The sequence below is a fragment of the Thunnus thynnus genome, chromosome 1, assembly GCF_963924715.1.
Source record: "Thunnus thynnus chromosome 1, fThuThy2.1, whole genome shotgun sequence".
Lineage (NCBI taxonomy): Eukaryota > Metazoa > Chordata > Actinopteri > Scombriformes > Scombridae > Thunnus > Thunnus thynnus.
In genome coordinates, this window is record NC_089517.1 from 19,440,876 (window position 1) to 19,457,556 (window position 16,681).

The window sequence follows — 16,681 nt, forward strand, 5'->3', positions numbered from 1 at the left end:
CAGCTCTAAGTGCATTCCTGAACTGTTTCAAACACAACATGAGAGAGTGTTTTCCTTTTAAGATAAACTAAAGTGGAGACAGAGCAATTCAATTTCATTATGTATTTTAGTATCAGAATACAGGTCAACGTGTGCACACTGAAAGAGAGTACCACTGAAGATATTCATGAGATAAAGGTGTCTGTATTGAATGTTTGCACAGAAACATTCATGGTTCTTCATGGAAATTAATATCATTAACATTTGAACATTTGAACATTTGCTTTAACAACCATGTCAGGCACATTGTCATGTACAGTAACTTTGTTTTTGTTGTCGTTTATTTGTTTTTTTTAAGTGAATTGAGATCATCATGTTAAGTTAAACAATCACCGCCAGCTTTAAGTGACTTGGTGTGCAATTCAGATCAGAGTTTTTGATTTGAAAATTGTTGTTTTGCTTAAAACATTTCCCAAAAACAACTCATATGAGCATTTTCTCATTAGTTAAGGTCTGAGAGTAAATGAAAACTAAAGCTTTTGTATCTTATAAACACAGTCAGAAGTCAGTTACAGTGTATACATTTATTGTTTAAAAAGGCAATACAGCAGCACAAAAAGCAATGCAGCGCACACATTTAAAAAGTTGCCATTAATTATTAACAATCTTACACAATAACGTCATGAATAACCTTCAGTTATAATTCCCAGTCATGAGAGGGTGAAGTGATAATCTCACTTGTGTAGCAGCTTCTAAAAGGAAAACACAATGAAACAAACATTGAGAAATGGGATCAAGAAACCTCAACAAGTTGAAATTAAACTTTAGATATTTTTTTTATCAGTATCTTTAAAACGCCCAGTCATTCCTTCATTATTCATTTAGTGTTCAACATATTGCCCAACGGTCCCTCCCTCCAGAAAGAGCTCCTCCATGGTCGAGTATTGAACAGGATGTGTGACTGCCCCTCCCTCCACTAGCATGTTTATCCATCAGATTGTCACCTGAGACGCAGTCCCACCCGGACCTTTCTCATCTGCAGGACATTTGGAAAAAGGAAGCTAGGATCCATAACATAGACATTCACCTTAACTCAGAGTCAAACATATGGTTTAACCTGAAGTTATTGTTGGTGGAGCCCTATTCTTGTTGAAAGTGTGGATAAGTAAAGGGATTCAGACACTTGGAGATCTATTTAAAATCAATTTACTGAAATCTTCTCAGTAGTTTGGTCTCCCTTGATCCAGTATGTGGCAGCACTTACAACTGAGGCACTTGCCATCTACTGTGATGGGTAACCAGCAATCTAAACTGCTCTCTGATGTCATCTGAATATCTGGACTGGGTCATGAGGCCACTCAATACTACTCCAAAATATTTGCCAGGATACTACACTTCCAACAGCATTAAAAGATTTAAACCTTTTGTTTAATGAGTTAGAATAGAGTAGAGTAGGATATGACAAAATCAAAGAAAGCTATCAAGGGATATAAAAGTAAGACTCACTTCTATTGGACACTATCTAGACAACTTCAATTAGGCCTTAAAAACAGCAGACTGCTGAATTCAAATGTCAGAATTCAGAGACACATTAATGTCCTAAGATTCAAGACTTTAGGGAACAAGTTCACAACTGTATAAAGGAGATAACTAACAATGACTTTGAAGTCTCTCTCAGGTTATATGTGTTGGGTGACCCATTAGCTGTGAAAGACTGTGGAAATACGGAACTGATCCAAACTGACATAATGGTGGGTAGACAGACTTTATTGAGGGTTTGGAAAAAGACAGAAGCTCCCTTTTGGAAATGTGGCTGCATATGAACAACTTTTCTATAGAAAGACTAAAATGGGGAAAATAGCAGATCTATATCTCTAAGGATAAATAATGCTGCATACAATATCTGTATGTTTACCTTCAAGAAATTCAAGAATTCAACAAAACATTAATGCAGGCAATAATGGAAATTTGTCATTCGCTGGTGCATAGCTCACTTAGGGAAACAATACAATATCTTAATATCTTACCCCTTATCATATCCATTATTATTATTATCATTTATTTCTATTATATTAGTTATTGTTATGTATGTTAAAAAATTGAAAAATGGAAATAAACTTTAAATCCTAAACTGTTTAGGTCTCATCCAAACAGTGTTACAATCTCATGAATATAAGTGTGAGGTTTAGATATGATCTCTCAAAATAAAATGATTAAATGAATCAAATGATTAAACAAATATCTTTTAGTGTAGTTAATCTCTGTTATTGAGACGCATGTGTTGGCTGTAACGCTTTCTTAACAACATGGGTTTTAGAACGTAGGATATGTGGAGATGTATTTACATTTATATGACCAACAATATGATTAATCAGTCTAAATGAGCACTCAAGCATAAAACAGAACAGAAAGATCATTAGAAGAACAACAGAGATGCACGAACATATTTATATAAGTTTGGAGTTGCCGGAGGAGCAACAATAGGAGGAATGAGAAAAATAAATAGCAGCTTGTTAGGAAGCCGAGCTGTGAGGAACGTTGAGGAGTAGTTCACACAAAGTTTTTACTTGTAAAATATGCGAGCAGGATGCAAAAACAGCACCTTCAGTTTCAATATGGATTAGATGAAAAATTTAACCTGCATGACTCTGAAATACTTCTGTGTAGCGGTTTATCATCACACTCATCACTGTGATGGATTAATGAGAAATACCTTTATTGACTTATTGATATGCTACACTTACTTGGATAACAGCAGAATTCATAAGTATTACCTTTAAGAGTGGTAGAAGAAGGTAAGACAAGGTGCCAGTTGAAATGTTAAAAGATGGACATCAACAATTGAAAGCTTATTTAAGCATCAATATTTACTGTGAAAGCAAAGGCAACACAGAAGCTCCTGCAGAATATGAGCTGAGGTTGTAAAGTCGAGGACTTTTTTTTTTTAGTTCACATCATAAAGTTGAATCATGTTATTCCAAAAGCAATTTCGGCCCTCTGAGCTGTAAGTGCATTCCTGAACTGTTTCTACCTCAACATATAAGAAAATTTTCCTTTTGAGATAGACGAAAGAGGAGGTTACTAATGTATTTTATTAAGCAGGCATTAATCCTGCTGTACAATAAAAACACAAAGATATAGAGATCAACATTTCTCTGAATGGTGTAAATGTATTCAACCTTCGTATGAAAAATGGATCTTTGCTGCTATTGTCAGATCATTGTGGAATGTAACATTATCAATAACAAGTTTTTTTTTAAAAAACCATAAAGGGAAGTGTCATTGAGATCAATGTTCATACATTCACACCCGGTACAAATAGCCTGCTCCAGTGGAAATGGAAATGATACATTTTCTTTATAAGAATGCACTATAAAATTCAACTGAAGCTGATATGAGACTTCAACAGTGTGAGTTACACAAATCAAAAGGGTATTTTTCTAAAGTAACTGTCGCACAACATCAAGGCCTTAACTTTGACCCTTACTATCTAGTTTTGGCTGAACTTAAACATTTTCTTCACACTTCTTTGATGAGGAAGAAATGTCAATCTATCTGTTCAACTTTGTAACTTAAATAACTAACAAGTTGTTTACCTTTTCATCATCCAAAGAGTACAAAGATCCAAACTCTATCAATACTTAGAGTTTGAATCTCAGTCTGGGTTTTTTCAGGGATTAATAAGAACTTGTGGATTTTAAACATGGCTGTACTGTTCGCTGTTTTCCAGCTGAAACAGGCATAGATGAGTCTGACAGCATATTTATTAAATCTTCAGGATTTTATACAGCATCATCAGCTCAATGGATTACTGACAGTCTATAATGTATAGACAAATTGGTAAATAATTTAGATTAAAAACTCAACAGTTGACCAAAGTCCTTTCAGTGGCTCTTCTGGAGCTTCTCATGAGCTTCTTCAGCAGATTGAGTCATGAAGTGCATACTTGAAGTGCTCATAAAAATTAAAATTTGAACATCTACAACTCCATGACAATTGGACAACTCCATATACTGAGGAAGATCATATGATATGATCAAAAGCTCCAGAACATCAACTGAATGGTGAGATTGTTTGATTAAGTATTGGCTAATAGTTAACTGATATTTATATTTCAGGTAATGATTTGACGAGTTGATGTTTTGAGATGTTTGTTGACCCTTTCAGAAAAATACTTTCACCTAAATGCAAAAAATTTGGAATAAAACCTGATTTGATGTTTGTTTAGTTTCTTCTCTTCACAGGTTAGTTTAGCAGCCTGATAGCTGAACTGAACTGACACTTTGTGTCACTTGATTATTGATTTGAACTGCTGAAAAAAACAATAAAAGCAACAATGTGGCGGCAATTCAGAGGTCTGGGACCAATCTGAGTTAGTACCAGTTCATTCCAAAAACAGGCTGAAGGTCAATAACAAACACTGAAGCCTTTCATTAGTCTTTGGTTAAGTTTAGCCAAAATGCAATGTCACTGCAAAGGGGCATCTTTAATTATTTAATTACTGTAAATGTTGTTAAATCATTTCAGGACACTTTGGGTCAGTTATTGTAACTCAATGTCACAACTATGACACACGACCTTGTGACCATGCAGGCGATCACCTTCAACATGTCATCTCTCCTAAACATCCAGCCTGCTCACACACTTCATAAAAGGCTTCAGCTGATGGGAGGAAAAGAGAAAAATGATCTATAACACAGGGAACACACAGAGGACATGAATAAAAACAACTGAATGCACAAAAGTAGAAAATGTTTATGAGAACAAAACAAAAATACTGACATTCGTAAAAAAAGAAAGGAGAAATTTGGTTGTTGGCACCATTGTACAGATCACAGTCTGCATGACTGCTGTCTTGTTATACAAACGTATAACTTTTATCTTATATAAGTACAGTCCGTGTATAAAAAACAGTTCTTTGGTATTTTAAAACACTTCAGTTTTTCACTTATTCTGCACTGTAAACCAGATATTTATCTCCTTCTAAACAACATGTAGCAGATTCAGTAATTCAACATGTAAAATTAGGTAGCAGAGAGCAGAACACAAACATATTATTGCATATCATGCTGTAAACACTTTAAAAACTGCCTGAAGTTTTTGCAAACATCATTCATTTTCAAATATTTTTTAAAGCTAAACAAAATACGCTGCAACTCTAAAGTGCTTCATCAGCAACAATAGATAGTATCTGTATTTGTATCTGAATAGGAAGCGACCGGGTGGCTTCCAGTCAAAGAGGTTTGCAGTTGATCTTCCAACAACATGCTTTAAAATTATGGCAAGAGTGGCAAGCACATACAAACACATCACAGCATGCTCACCAGCGTCTATTGTCTACAGTAAATCATATCTACTAAATCAATTCTTTAAAATCTAAGAGTTTGCAATGTTATATAAAAAAAAATTGAGAGGGTGGGGTATCTTTTTGTTTTGTGCCTTCATGGTTTTTCTGCGAGTCAACAGTAGATGGCAGCAAAGTAGAACTAAATACCAAGAGGAGTCCACAGTATCAAAACCTCTGAGGGATTCTTTGGGAGACATCCATACAAAAGATGAATGATACAGTTAATAAAAGTGGTCAGAGTATGGTAAATATAATGAGATAATTGCACATGTGCATATATGTATATTAAAAAAAAAAACATATGGTAGGAGCACAGAATAAACCCGCCTGCTGTTCAACGTCAACATGAAAGCAGGATTTAGTGTTACTGTAGTGTGACAGTTTGCTGCTCCATCGACAAGGCAGTTCCCAAAGATAAAGTGCACAAAGTCAGTCAGTCATAATGACCTGAGTAAAGCAAGTTTAACTGCAGGATCCGTTTTACAGCAATGTTGATTTCAGCAGTCTTAAGTCTTTCCATGCGCAGACTGTGGCCTGTTTTACTTTATGAAAGGTATTTATGTGCAGTTTAACTACTTTAAACCTATTTGTTTAATTTATTTTAACCCTACTGTACAGTTTCCACATTAAACCCACTGTAAAATTATTTGGTGCAGCTTTAATATTCAACAAATTTCCCTAACCCCTGTAGTAAATTGCAAAATGTTGGATGTGCAACTTACAGTGTTTTGGCTGATGAGAAAGTACATCTAACAAACTGAGAGCAAATCTAGTATCATCATGAAAAGACAAGTAAACATCAAAAAGGTGCTTGTGCACAACTACAAATGATAATATGACATTAACACTCCAGCTAATGTGCACATTGGCCACAGATATAACGGTTTGGAGTGATGTTGAGGGTTTACTATTAACAGCTGAGACTTTAGATGAGCCTGTGACCGACATGCTCCTGCAGCCACAGCAGTAGAGGCTGTAAAGAGCTCGGCCCGTCGGGCACAACCTCTGTGTACATCTGCAGCAGAATCTCTGGTAACACAAGCAGCAGGGGCAAGCTCACACTCAGTAGCTCGTACAGGTTCACATAGTCCTGGGCGTTGTCCCTCATGTGGCCGGCGACAGCTTGTGCTGTCTTACGCACACGGTGAAACAGATACTTGGGGGCGTTACACACAGAGCGAGTCACACTCAGCGGCCAGCTCAGTCGTTTCCTTATGAACGAGCTGAAGGTACCTGCTGCAGGTTGACTCTGCGGGTCTGCTGCTCTGCTGGAGGAGGAGCTCTCTTCATCTACAGCGCATTGCTCCTGAACTTCACTTCCAAAACGATTCTAAGACAAGGGAAGTGACAGACAGAGAAATTAGATATTTTACAACAAATTGCAAGAATAAAAATATAGTTTGAGGTGCAAAGCGCTTACTGAGCGTAGAGAGAAATTCCTGCGTAGGTTTGTCCCATTGTTGCGTTGATCAAAGTGAAGTTTGCAGTACAATTTCCCTGTAAGATCACAAAAAATGTGCATTTATCAGCCAACTAGATACTGATTTTGCTCTTTTTTTTTAGTGACATGTGGATCCAACATTTATGTGACACATACCCTGTTGGGAGTCGAAGGCATGTGCTCCCTGGCGCAGGGCAGAGCCGCAGGTGGAACAGCGAAAACACTCCCTGTGGAAGTAGAGCCCCTCGGCACAAACTTTCTCCACCATATAAACACGCCTCTCGCACGAGTGACACTTGTCACCGGACTGGGGGAACGCCCTTCGCACCGAGTCGTTCTGGGAAACAGAGCACAGGCAGGAGTTACGATGACAGATTTGAAGATGAGCACTTATGTCACACATCTCATTATAACTAAAACTGACATGCTGAACACTGATTCTAACCTTTCTTTTTGATGATTTGTTGCCACAATTTGAACCCTTAAATATTTATATAACAATCTGGCTGTTCTGGTTAAGACTTAGCACCATGAATACTGAAAATGAAATTGTCCAGGTCACATGAGATGGACATTTTTACTCTTGGAGGTGTGGGCATGCTCACTGCAAACAGAGGTGGGTTTTACATGCAGGAAGAGTAATAATGTGAGGAACACACATAGCTGGATGTTTTCCCCACAGATTTAAAGCTTTTCTTTCACAACATTACTTCCTGAATGTCTTTTTGGGGATATTTTGGATGAAAGTTAAGGTGATGGTATGAGCGAGCTGTGGGTGTCTTTACTTAAAAGCCCACAACACTCCTCCCAACTGCTCTCTAACATGCAGCCCAGAGGAAAACACAGTAAAGTGTAATTATAGAGAGAGGATAATCATACGGTTATAGGATAACACATATGGTTCAGTAAGTTTATCATGTCCAAATAGTTTCCAAATTGCTCTTCAAGAATAAAACTTGATCCAAAATTGGAAAACATGGAGCACTGTGTACCCAGAGACCGTCCTTTATGTTAAACTGGTACAAGTCCTGCTATAACATGTGGATGCTGAGTTGGAGCAGACTGTTTGGGATGGGTGGAGCAGAGGAACCCACAAAGTGCCACCACAGAAACACACACTCCTCCTCTGCTGGTAATTTAAAGCACACGGGGCAGAAACAGCAGTAAAAGAAAAGCTAACATGCAAAAAAAAGATGGTTTGGCATCAATCTGTCTGTTATGATTAAGAAGATACATGACATCAACGTAAAGCTTGAGCTCGAGGATTTCTGTGTGCTGCCTGTTGAGCCTTCATCAGTGGAACAATTATCACATTATGAAACTTATTCTAAGCAATAACTGGAATTAAGAAAGCTTTAATGAAAAACTGCATTTTATTAACAAAATGCAGATGTGTCACTATTAGAGACAAATTTTGAATCTGTAGAAAAGATGTGATGATAAATAGTTCTGTTTGACAAATGGAGGCCTCTCAACACACAAGAATTACTGAAATTATATGGTTATGATTATATGAAATGACGGGAAGAATGTGCCCAGACTAAATCCACATTAAAATGGTGCTGATATTCAGAACAACATGCAAGATTGATTATAACAGACTTTCTCTGAGATAATATAGTGCTATCTACAGTATATCTGATATTGTTGCATACAGAACAGTGGTTCCCAATGACAATCGGTGCTGAAAGATCTGTTCATTTCGATCACTTAATTTTAAACATTTTAATAAAGTTTTAACATATAAAAACGGAATAAATATACAATTAAATTCAAAATCAAAAAGATTGATGACATGTTTTATTATGTAATTATGTTTTATCGTGCTACAACAGGTCAAATGGTACCAAAAATACCTCCTCTCAACTGTTGTACTATTACTGCTAAACGTCTATTTCGATCTTAATTTTAATTTCACTTGTCTTCTTTTTTGCTTCCGTACCTTAGTAGCTTTCGGTTTTCTGTATTTCTTTATGTATTGTTGCTTTACATCCAGCTTTAGATCCAACATCAACTAAAACACACAGTGGGTATCACTGATACTGAGAAGCTTGTAAAATCTGAAATAACCTGAACACACATAGAATCTCACAACGTCACACTTCTGACAATTACATTACAAACTTCTAATATAAAAACAATGTTATACACCGGGCACATAATGAAAAACACTGGAACCGACTGGAACCGATAGTTGTGTGGGGGGGGCGTAGAAATAACCACTGGTTTATTATAATAATGATAACACAGAAAACCAAAAAAAAAGTCATTTAATTAATTACGACAAAATGTTCTGTATTTAGGGTTTATTTTCTCTAAGTGTTAAAAAAAAGGTGAACAGAGAATAAACAAGGGATAAAATCTCCATGCAACACTTGTGATCCCAAACATGACGTGTTTAAACATGCAAATCAACACTCAGTGGGTGCAACACACAAGGCCAAGGTGGGGTCACAGATCAAGCCAGAGATAGTCACCTTGAGCACAGCAGAGCTGTCTCCTGAGAACAACCCGCTAAGGTGAACCGCTTTTTCCTTTATACTCTTTGAGTGAAACTCTCTACTCTGTTGTGTCTGAGCTTTTTTCTGCAGGACGACACGGAGCACAGGAACAAAAAAGAGGCATCAGTCTCATGCCAGTCTCACCTCCTCAGTACAGTGAGACATTCTCCCCCCAAAAAACGAGGAGCTCTGTGTGTGTGAAGACATAATTAGGTAGACTAATAACTACTTAATAAGCCCGACAAAGTCAGTGATGAAAGACCTTTCTGTTCTACTTTCTCAATAAGAAGCAGGGTTTGACAGCTGAGTGTGTATTGTCGAGAGGAGAACAATAACATCGCTGTGTGGAACGAAGGCTGCGTTATTACAGTAATTTCACACCCCATCCTGTACTGTTGCTTATACTGCAGGGGAACAGAAAACTGAGACAGCCACACAGACCTGGCAGAGGAATCAGACACAAATACGCTGGTTCAGACAGAAATATGCACCTAAATAAATCACATAGTGAAGTATTGAGCCTTTAAGGCTTAAGTGAGTTGAAGTTAAATTTATAGGTGCATCAATTAAAAGGATCATCATTAAATTTAGAATTAGTTTAAAAAAAAAAGGCATGTGCAAAATTGGATTATCTACACACTGATACAACAGGGATGGACAAAATAATGTAGACAGCAACTTAAAGGAATAGTTCACTTACTCATCTTATCGTAGAGATGTAGAGGAAATGATCGACACCACTCTAATGTTTGTGCGTTAACTACGGAGCTAATGCCGAGAGCTTAACATAAAGACTGGAGGCTACCAGCACCTCTACAGCGAACAATGAACAACAGTTTATCCATCCACCCAGCAGTGTCTCTGTTGACAACCTCACTGTGATGATGAGACTGAGAAGTCACTACGCTGGCTGCTGTTAGCCAAAACATAGTTATAGCACATAACTCCCCCTAAAGCCACAAATTATTGTTTTTACATTTCTGTTTGTGTACACATTAAACAAAGGGGATACACAGGCTTAACTAGTCAGCTTTTTGTAGGTGTATTTTTTTAACTTTAGACAGAGCCAGGCTAGCTGTTTCCTGTCTCTATATTAAGCTAATTGTCTCCTGGCTCTGGCGTCATATTTAACGAACAGTAGAGCTGCGATGGTTAATCGATGAATTGATTAGTCGATGGACAGAAAATGAATCAGCAAATATTTTGATGATCAAATAATCGTTTCAGTCATTTTTTGAGCACAAATGAGAAAAATTATTTCTTAATTGGGATGTTTTTCAGTTTTCTTCATCATATATGACAGAAAATTTAATATCTTTTAGTTTTGGACTGTTAGTCAGACAAAGCGATCAAACTGAAGACATCACCATGGCCTCTGAGAAAGTGTGAACACCATTTTTTCACTATTTATCATTTTACTAACTAATTAATTAATCAAGAAAATAGTAGTTGGATTAATCGACAATGAAAGTAATTGCTATCTGCAGCCCTAACTGACAGGCATGATGGTGGCATCAATGTTCTCATCTAACTCTCAGCAAGAGGTTAATAGGGGTATTTCCCATAATGGTGAACTATTCCATTAATAATGAGTCCAAACAAAGTCGTACAATATGCCGGTTAGCAGCATTTTTGTTTAGGGAATGGCGATCAACACTTGGAGTGAGATGAAAGGAACACGAGACAGCTAACAGCTGCAAGAAAACCAAATCATCTGTGTCCAAATCACAGGTGCATTTGTCAAAAAAAAGAAAAAAAGTCAATTATGTAAGGGAGATAAGCCCCCAAATTCTTGACAAGATATACCAAGCAAAGATAAACTGCAGTGATAAAGAGAAACAGCAGTCACAATTTGTACCAATAATATAATATATGCACATACACTACTGGGGTTTACCAATACTGCTGATAGGCATTATACTAACAGTAACATGATCCGTCTTTGAGGCAGTGGTTACAGTAGTCACTGTTTCCATTATTTTGTCTGTTCCTCGTATTTAAAGAAAATTTTCCAAACAGATAAAACTCCACTGGAAACTAAACACATCACCATTTTGTCATTAAATGACTTGATAAGGTGAACATGTTTGCAGTGCTGGTCTGAGCTGAGACAGGCAGGCAGGCAGGCAGGCTTTTGGCCGATCTGAATAATCAAAATAGCTTATTTTCAGATGTAAGTCTCTGGCTGCAGCTCGGCCCTGCCTGACCTGTTCCACTCTGACTCAAACCAGCCAATAATCTGCCAGTGTGTCTGTCTCAGCTTGTGCCAGGTCTGTAGGCCTGCTCTTGCCATTTTGTCGGGCTGGATAATTAGGGGCTGACTTCACCATCTGACTACACATTACACAAACCTAAATGTATAATCAGGGCATGATATATAATCAACATTCACTCTTGGGGCCATTTTGGGGGATCAGAACATGCAACAATCACAAGGGTTTAAAAAGGAGGAAAAAGAAGAGAAAATAGATGTTTAGCAGGAGATATTGTTCACCTCAGAGATCTGTTCATCCACCTCCCTGAGGCGCTGGACAATTCTTGACATGAGAAGGACAGCTGAGTGGCAGGAGGGAGAAGAAGCAGCGGAGTCTGCAATCTCAGGCTGAGGCTTCGTCTGAGCATGTGTTTGATCCACATGTCTGAGCTTCACTACAGAAAACTGGGACGGAGGCTGGAACTTGGGTTTGGGCAGAGTCTTTGGTGGCAGGCGGACTAAGTGCTTTGCTGCATTTCTGATACTGACTTCAAACTGAAAGTGATAATATACAGTAGTGGACATGAGAGCTGTGGTATGGCTCCTCATCAAGGAACCAAACAGTGAAGTTTGAGTTTATTTTTCATCCACTTAAACACTGCAAATCATTTAAAGAACCATACTGGAGCTTTTATATGTTTCAGCCCATTAACTACAAATCACAAATACCTTTCAATCTCGCCAGCGATTTTCAAAGCATACCGAAAGTTTTTAGATTGATTTTCTTCCCTCCTGGCAGGCATTGGTTCATGCCAGCGCAGCACGAAAATCCACTTGCATAGGTAATCCATTACAGTGTCTGCTTTATATTGTGCCAAAGTTATGTAATCATTGCATGGTAATACAGTTGTGAGAAGGGACTGTTGTTGAATCTTTTTTTTGCTGGTGGGTTCAGGAACTTGAGGGGCAGTCTGACATCTGAGACTCGACTGCCAGCAGCAAAATTTTTATGGAGGAAACCGTCAAATTCACATTATTCTTTTCGTGACACTTATGTTTTCTTTATGTTTGCCTTACATACAGTACCAGTCAAAAGTTTGGACACACCTTCCCATTCCCTTAAATAAGAAAGTGTGTCCAAAGTTTTGACTGATCTGTATATAACTTTCCAGTAATGTATCTCATGAAAACAATAAATGCCAGTAAACCAGCAACTGCAGATGTTATGGGATAGAGGAGTTTTTGACTGGTTTATTCAGATTATTGGACAAGTATTATATCAGGTCTAATTTTCAGACATATTTAACTTCTTACAAAAAGTAAGAAAAAGTCCTCTCTCTGCTTGTTTGACCAGGAGAAGGAGAGATGTGAGTATGGTAACGAATCAAAGAGCCATCAAACTGGTTACTGCGTGTGACTCTAAGTGCTGGAAAATTGAAGTTTGGGTTTAGTCATTCTAGCACTTAAGACAGGGAAACTCCACACTAAATTCAATTCATGAAACAATGATCACAGTTTATGGATTTCCTTGCAACTTTCAACTTTTTTGTGAACTTTTGAACCAACAGCAAAACAGCTTTGACTTAACCTTTGACAAACCACCAGTATGGCCCTTTAAATAATCAAAGACTGAAAACTCCTAATTAGACAAGTTGTATCTCTTGTGTTTTATAGATGTATGTGTCTTGTGTGTTTGTGGTACATGAACATACAGTATATGTACATGTGCAAAAGTCTGTGTGTGTATGCATTTGTTTTGTTTGAAGTTTTAGCGACTGTCCTAATGTTTCAGACTACAGTTCGTGTGTCTTAACTGCCATCTGGCTGCTCCAATCTACCTGTATCTCAGGAGGAGGTTTAGGTGGGACCGGAGGCCCGAGTTTAATGGGAAGATTCTCAGGCAGGTCAAGAGTTTGGAGCGGGGAGGACCTCTCACAGTCTGACTGAGATTTTGCAGAAAGGTTAGAAAGTAAGTTAATAAAGAGGCACAGAAATAGAAAAGGCTGAAGAGATTAAAAGCTGGAAATAATAGACAAGAGAAGACTTTAGCATTAGCAAGAGGAAAGTTTTGTCAGAGAAACCACAGACCACGGTCAGAGCTCCAGCTCACAACAACGGAAATTTAAAACATATTTATGATCCATAGAAAAGAGGACAAATAGCCATTTCTAACTATCTGCAGCCAGGAAAGATATAAAAAGTATTTCTCTGCAGATAAATCAATGGATACATACACGCACTGTATACTTACTGACATTCTTACAGTGGAAACTATAATTCTACTAGAACAGAATAAAAGGAAACTACATAAAATCCATTTTTATGTTTTTTTGTACCTGTTTCCGTACGGTGTAACTAGGTGTACTCTCAAACTTGGCCAGCAACTGAGTAGCCATGGAGCGCACTTTGTTTTCCTTTGGCTCCTGTCCTTCTCGCACTGAGGAGCCGTTACTGGACAGATTGGTGGCCTAGACACAGAGGAGAGAGACAGACAACAGATAATATATCAACAACTCCTCATAGTTATTAAGCTTGAAATTTAAAGCAGCTTATTAACAAACCTCCTCCAAATAACTGAATTTTCGCCTCCTTTTGTAAATGGGGTCTGTACCATCCGACTTCTTCTCATCCTGAATGTAGAGCATAAGAGAATCCAATAGTCAAAAGAAGCTTCAAATCAGCCATAAACTGCTTGGAAGAAAATCTCATATAATCTTCCAATATATTTCCATTTAAAACTGAATTACAAACGGAATGTGTATAAAATAAATCAACCTTAATCAGTAAATAAAGATAATGGAAAACAGAGACAATAAACCTCAGTACATCAGATTTAAATGGTGCAGTGTATGTTACCTTTGGTACTCGTTTCCTGGGCAGAGCAAGATTGAGCACATTATTATTACTCCTGACTTCTTTAGATGGATAATCTTCATTGTTTTCATCCACTCCTCTGGAATCTGCAGCACAACAAGTGACTGAATTAGAGTTTTCATATTTTCCACATCACAAAGCCATAAATGTCAAATAATATAAACTCATAATGTCCATGTAGATTAGGAAATTTATATGAGTGGTCTGGTTATTGCATCTATGTAGAGAAATGTTCCACTAAAGAATAAAGCTCAGCTGCACGTCAGAAGATGCTAAATAGTCGGCTGAAGTTAAATAATGAAAATAGCCCTGCTGTGCAGACGGGTAGCTGTCTTCATGTTGTCAAGAATCTCAGTCCACTACAGTCCACAGCTCTGGTACAAATACACATTCCTGTCATTCCACTATACTTGACTAACGGACTGCACGACACACATACACACACACACACACACACACACACACACACACACACACACACACACACACACACACACACACACACACACACGTGCACAAACAGCTTTTACAGGAAACCAAAGGAAACTGAATACCTTCTGTTGCACTGGAATTTTGTTTTGTTTTTTGGTCATATTTTAGTTGTAGAATACATAAAAAGAAGACTGGGACCAGACACAAAGAAGAACCACAATAGGCTTTAGTGTCTTTAACTAATGAAACAAAGTAGAGTCAAGTCGAGTTGTGTACAGTAAATTAGAGTAGAATACAGTACAGTACAGTAGTGTAGTGTAGTGTATAGTAGAGTAGGATTGGGTGAAGTAGAGCAGCATCAAGTAGAGTCGAGTTGAGTTAGGTGGTGTCAAGTACAGTCGAGTTGAACAGAGTTGAGTTGAGTAGACAATAGTACAGTCAAGTAGTATAGAGTGCAGTACAGTATAGTAGGGTAAAGTTAAGTAGAATACAGTAAAGTTAAGTAGTGTAGACTAGCATAAAGTAGAGTAACACAGAACAGAGTAGAGCAGGATACAATCAAGTAGTGTTGTGTACAATAGAGTAATTAGAGTAGAGTCAAGAGGGGTTGATTACAGTTGAGTAGAGTAGCATAACATATAGTGTAGAATAGAATAGAGTATAGTCAAGAAGGCTTAAGTAGATTAGAGTAGATTAGAGTAGAGTAGAGTAGTGTAGAGTAGAGTAGAGTAGTGTAGAGTAGAGTAGAGTAGAGTAGAGTAGTGTAGAGTAGAGTAGTGTAGAGTAGAGAAGAGTAGAGTAGTGTAGAGTAGAGAAGAGTAGAGTAGTGTAGAGTAGAGTAGTGTAGAGTAGAGTAGAGTAGTGTAGAGTAGAGTAGAGTAGAGTAGAGTAGTGTAGAGTAGAGTAGTGTAGAGTAGAGAAGAGTAGAGTAGTGTAGAGTAGAGTAGAGTAGAGTAGTGTAGAGTAGAGTAGAGTAGAGTAGAGTAGTGTAGAGTAGAGTAGAGTAGAGCAGTGTAGAGTAGAGAAGAGTAGAGTAGTGTAGAGTAGAGTAGAGTAGAGTAGAGTAGAGTAGTGTAGAGTAGTGTAGTGTAGAGTGGAGTGGAGTGGAGTGGAGTGGAGTGGAGTGGAGTGGAGTAGAGTAGAGTAGAGTAGAGTAGTGTAGAGTAGAGTAGAGTAGAGTGGAGTGGAGTGGAGTGGAGTGGAGTGGAGTGGAGTAGTGTAGAGTAGAGTGGAATGGAGTGGAGTGGAGTGGAGTGGAATGGAGTGGAGTGGAGTGGAGTAGAGTAGAGTAGTGTAGTGTAGTGTAGAGTAGAGTAGAGTAGAGTAGAGTAGAGTAGAGTAGTGTAGAGTGGAGTGGAGTGGAGTGGAGTGGAGTGGAGTAGAGTAGAGTAGAGTAGTGTAGTGTAGTGTAGAGTAGAGTAGAGTAGAGTAGAGTAGAGTAGTGTAGAGTGGAGTGGAGTGGAGTGGAGTGGAGTAGAGTAGAGTAGAGTAGTGTAGTGTAGTGTAGAGTAGAGTAGAGTAGAGTAGAGTAGAGTAGTGTAGAGTGGAGTGGAGTGGAGTGGAGTGGAGTGGAGTGGAGTGGAGTGGAGTAGAGTAGAGTAGAGTAGTGTAGTGTAGAGTAGAGTAGAGTAGAGTAGAGTAGAGTAGAGTAGTGTAGAGTGGAGTGGAGTGGAGTGGAGTGGAGTGGAGTGGAGTAGAGTAGTGTAGTGTAGTGTAGAGTAGAGTAGAGTAGAGTAGAGTAGAGTAGAGTAGTGTAGAGTGGAGTGGAGTGGAGTGGAGCGGAGCGGAGCAGAGTAGAGTAGAGTAGAGTAGAGTAGAGTAGAGTAGAGTAGAGTAGAGTAGAGTGGAGTAGAGTAGTGTAGAGTGGAGTAGAGTAGTGTAGAGTAGAGTAGTGTAGAGTAGAGTAGAGTAGA

General features: G+C 38.2%; 1 protein-coding gene across 6 annotated transcripts in view; it reads right to left on the bottom strand.

Annotated features, from left to right (window-relative positions):
• Positions 1–544: 544 nt before the first annotated feature.
• The window catches only part of mical2a (microtubule associated monooxygenase, calponin and LIM domain containing 2a), a 39,840-nt gene continuing 23,703 nt past the window's right edge, over positions 545–16,681 (bottom strand). For 2 of the 6 annotated variants that reach the window (XM_067588940.1, XM_067588949.1), the window contains 9 exons: positions 14,319–14,422; positions 14,024–14,092; positions 13,799–13,930; positions 13,301–13,405; positions 11,763–12,017; positions 9,245–9,352; positions 6,924–7,104; positions 6,747–6,823; positions 4,715–6,656 (listed from right to left, as the gene is read on the bottom strand). In XM_067588940.1, coding sequence (XP_067445041.1) covers positions 6,252–6,656; positions 6,747–6,823; positions 6,924–7,104; positions 9,245–9,352; positions 11,763–12,017; positions 13,301–13,405; positions 13,799–13,930; positions 14,024–14,092; positions 14,319–14,422 — 1,436 coding nt within the window. In that variant the 3' untranslated portion in view covers positions 4,715–6,251. Of the gene's footprint in view, positions 732–4,580; positions 4,669–4,714; positions 6,657–6,746; positions 6,824–6,923; positions 7,105–9,244; positions 9,353–11,762; positions 12,018–13,300; positions 13,406–13,798; positions 13,931–14,023; positions 14,093–14,318; positions 14,423–16,681 lie in introns of those variants that run through there. The other 4 variants (XM_067588967.1, XM_067588959.1, XM_067588975.1 and 1 more) reach the window with 4 other exon arrangements.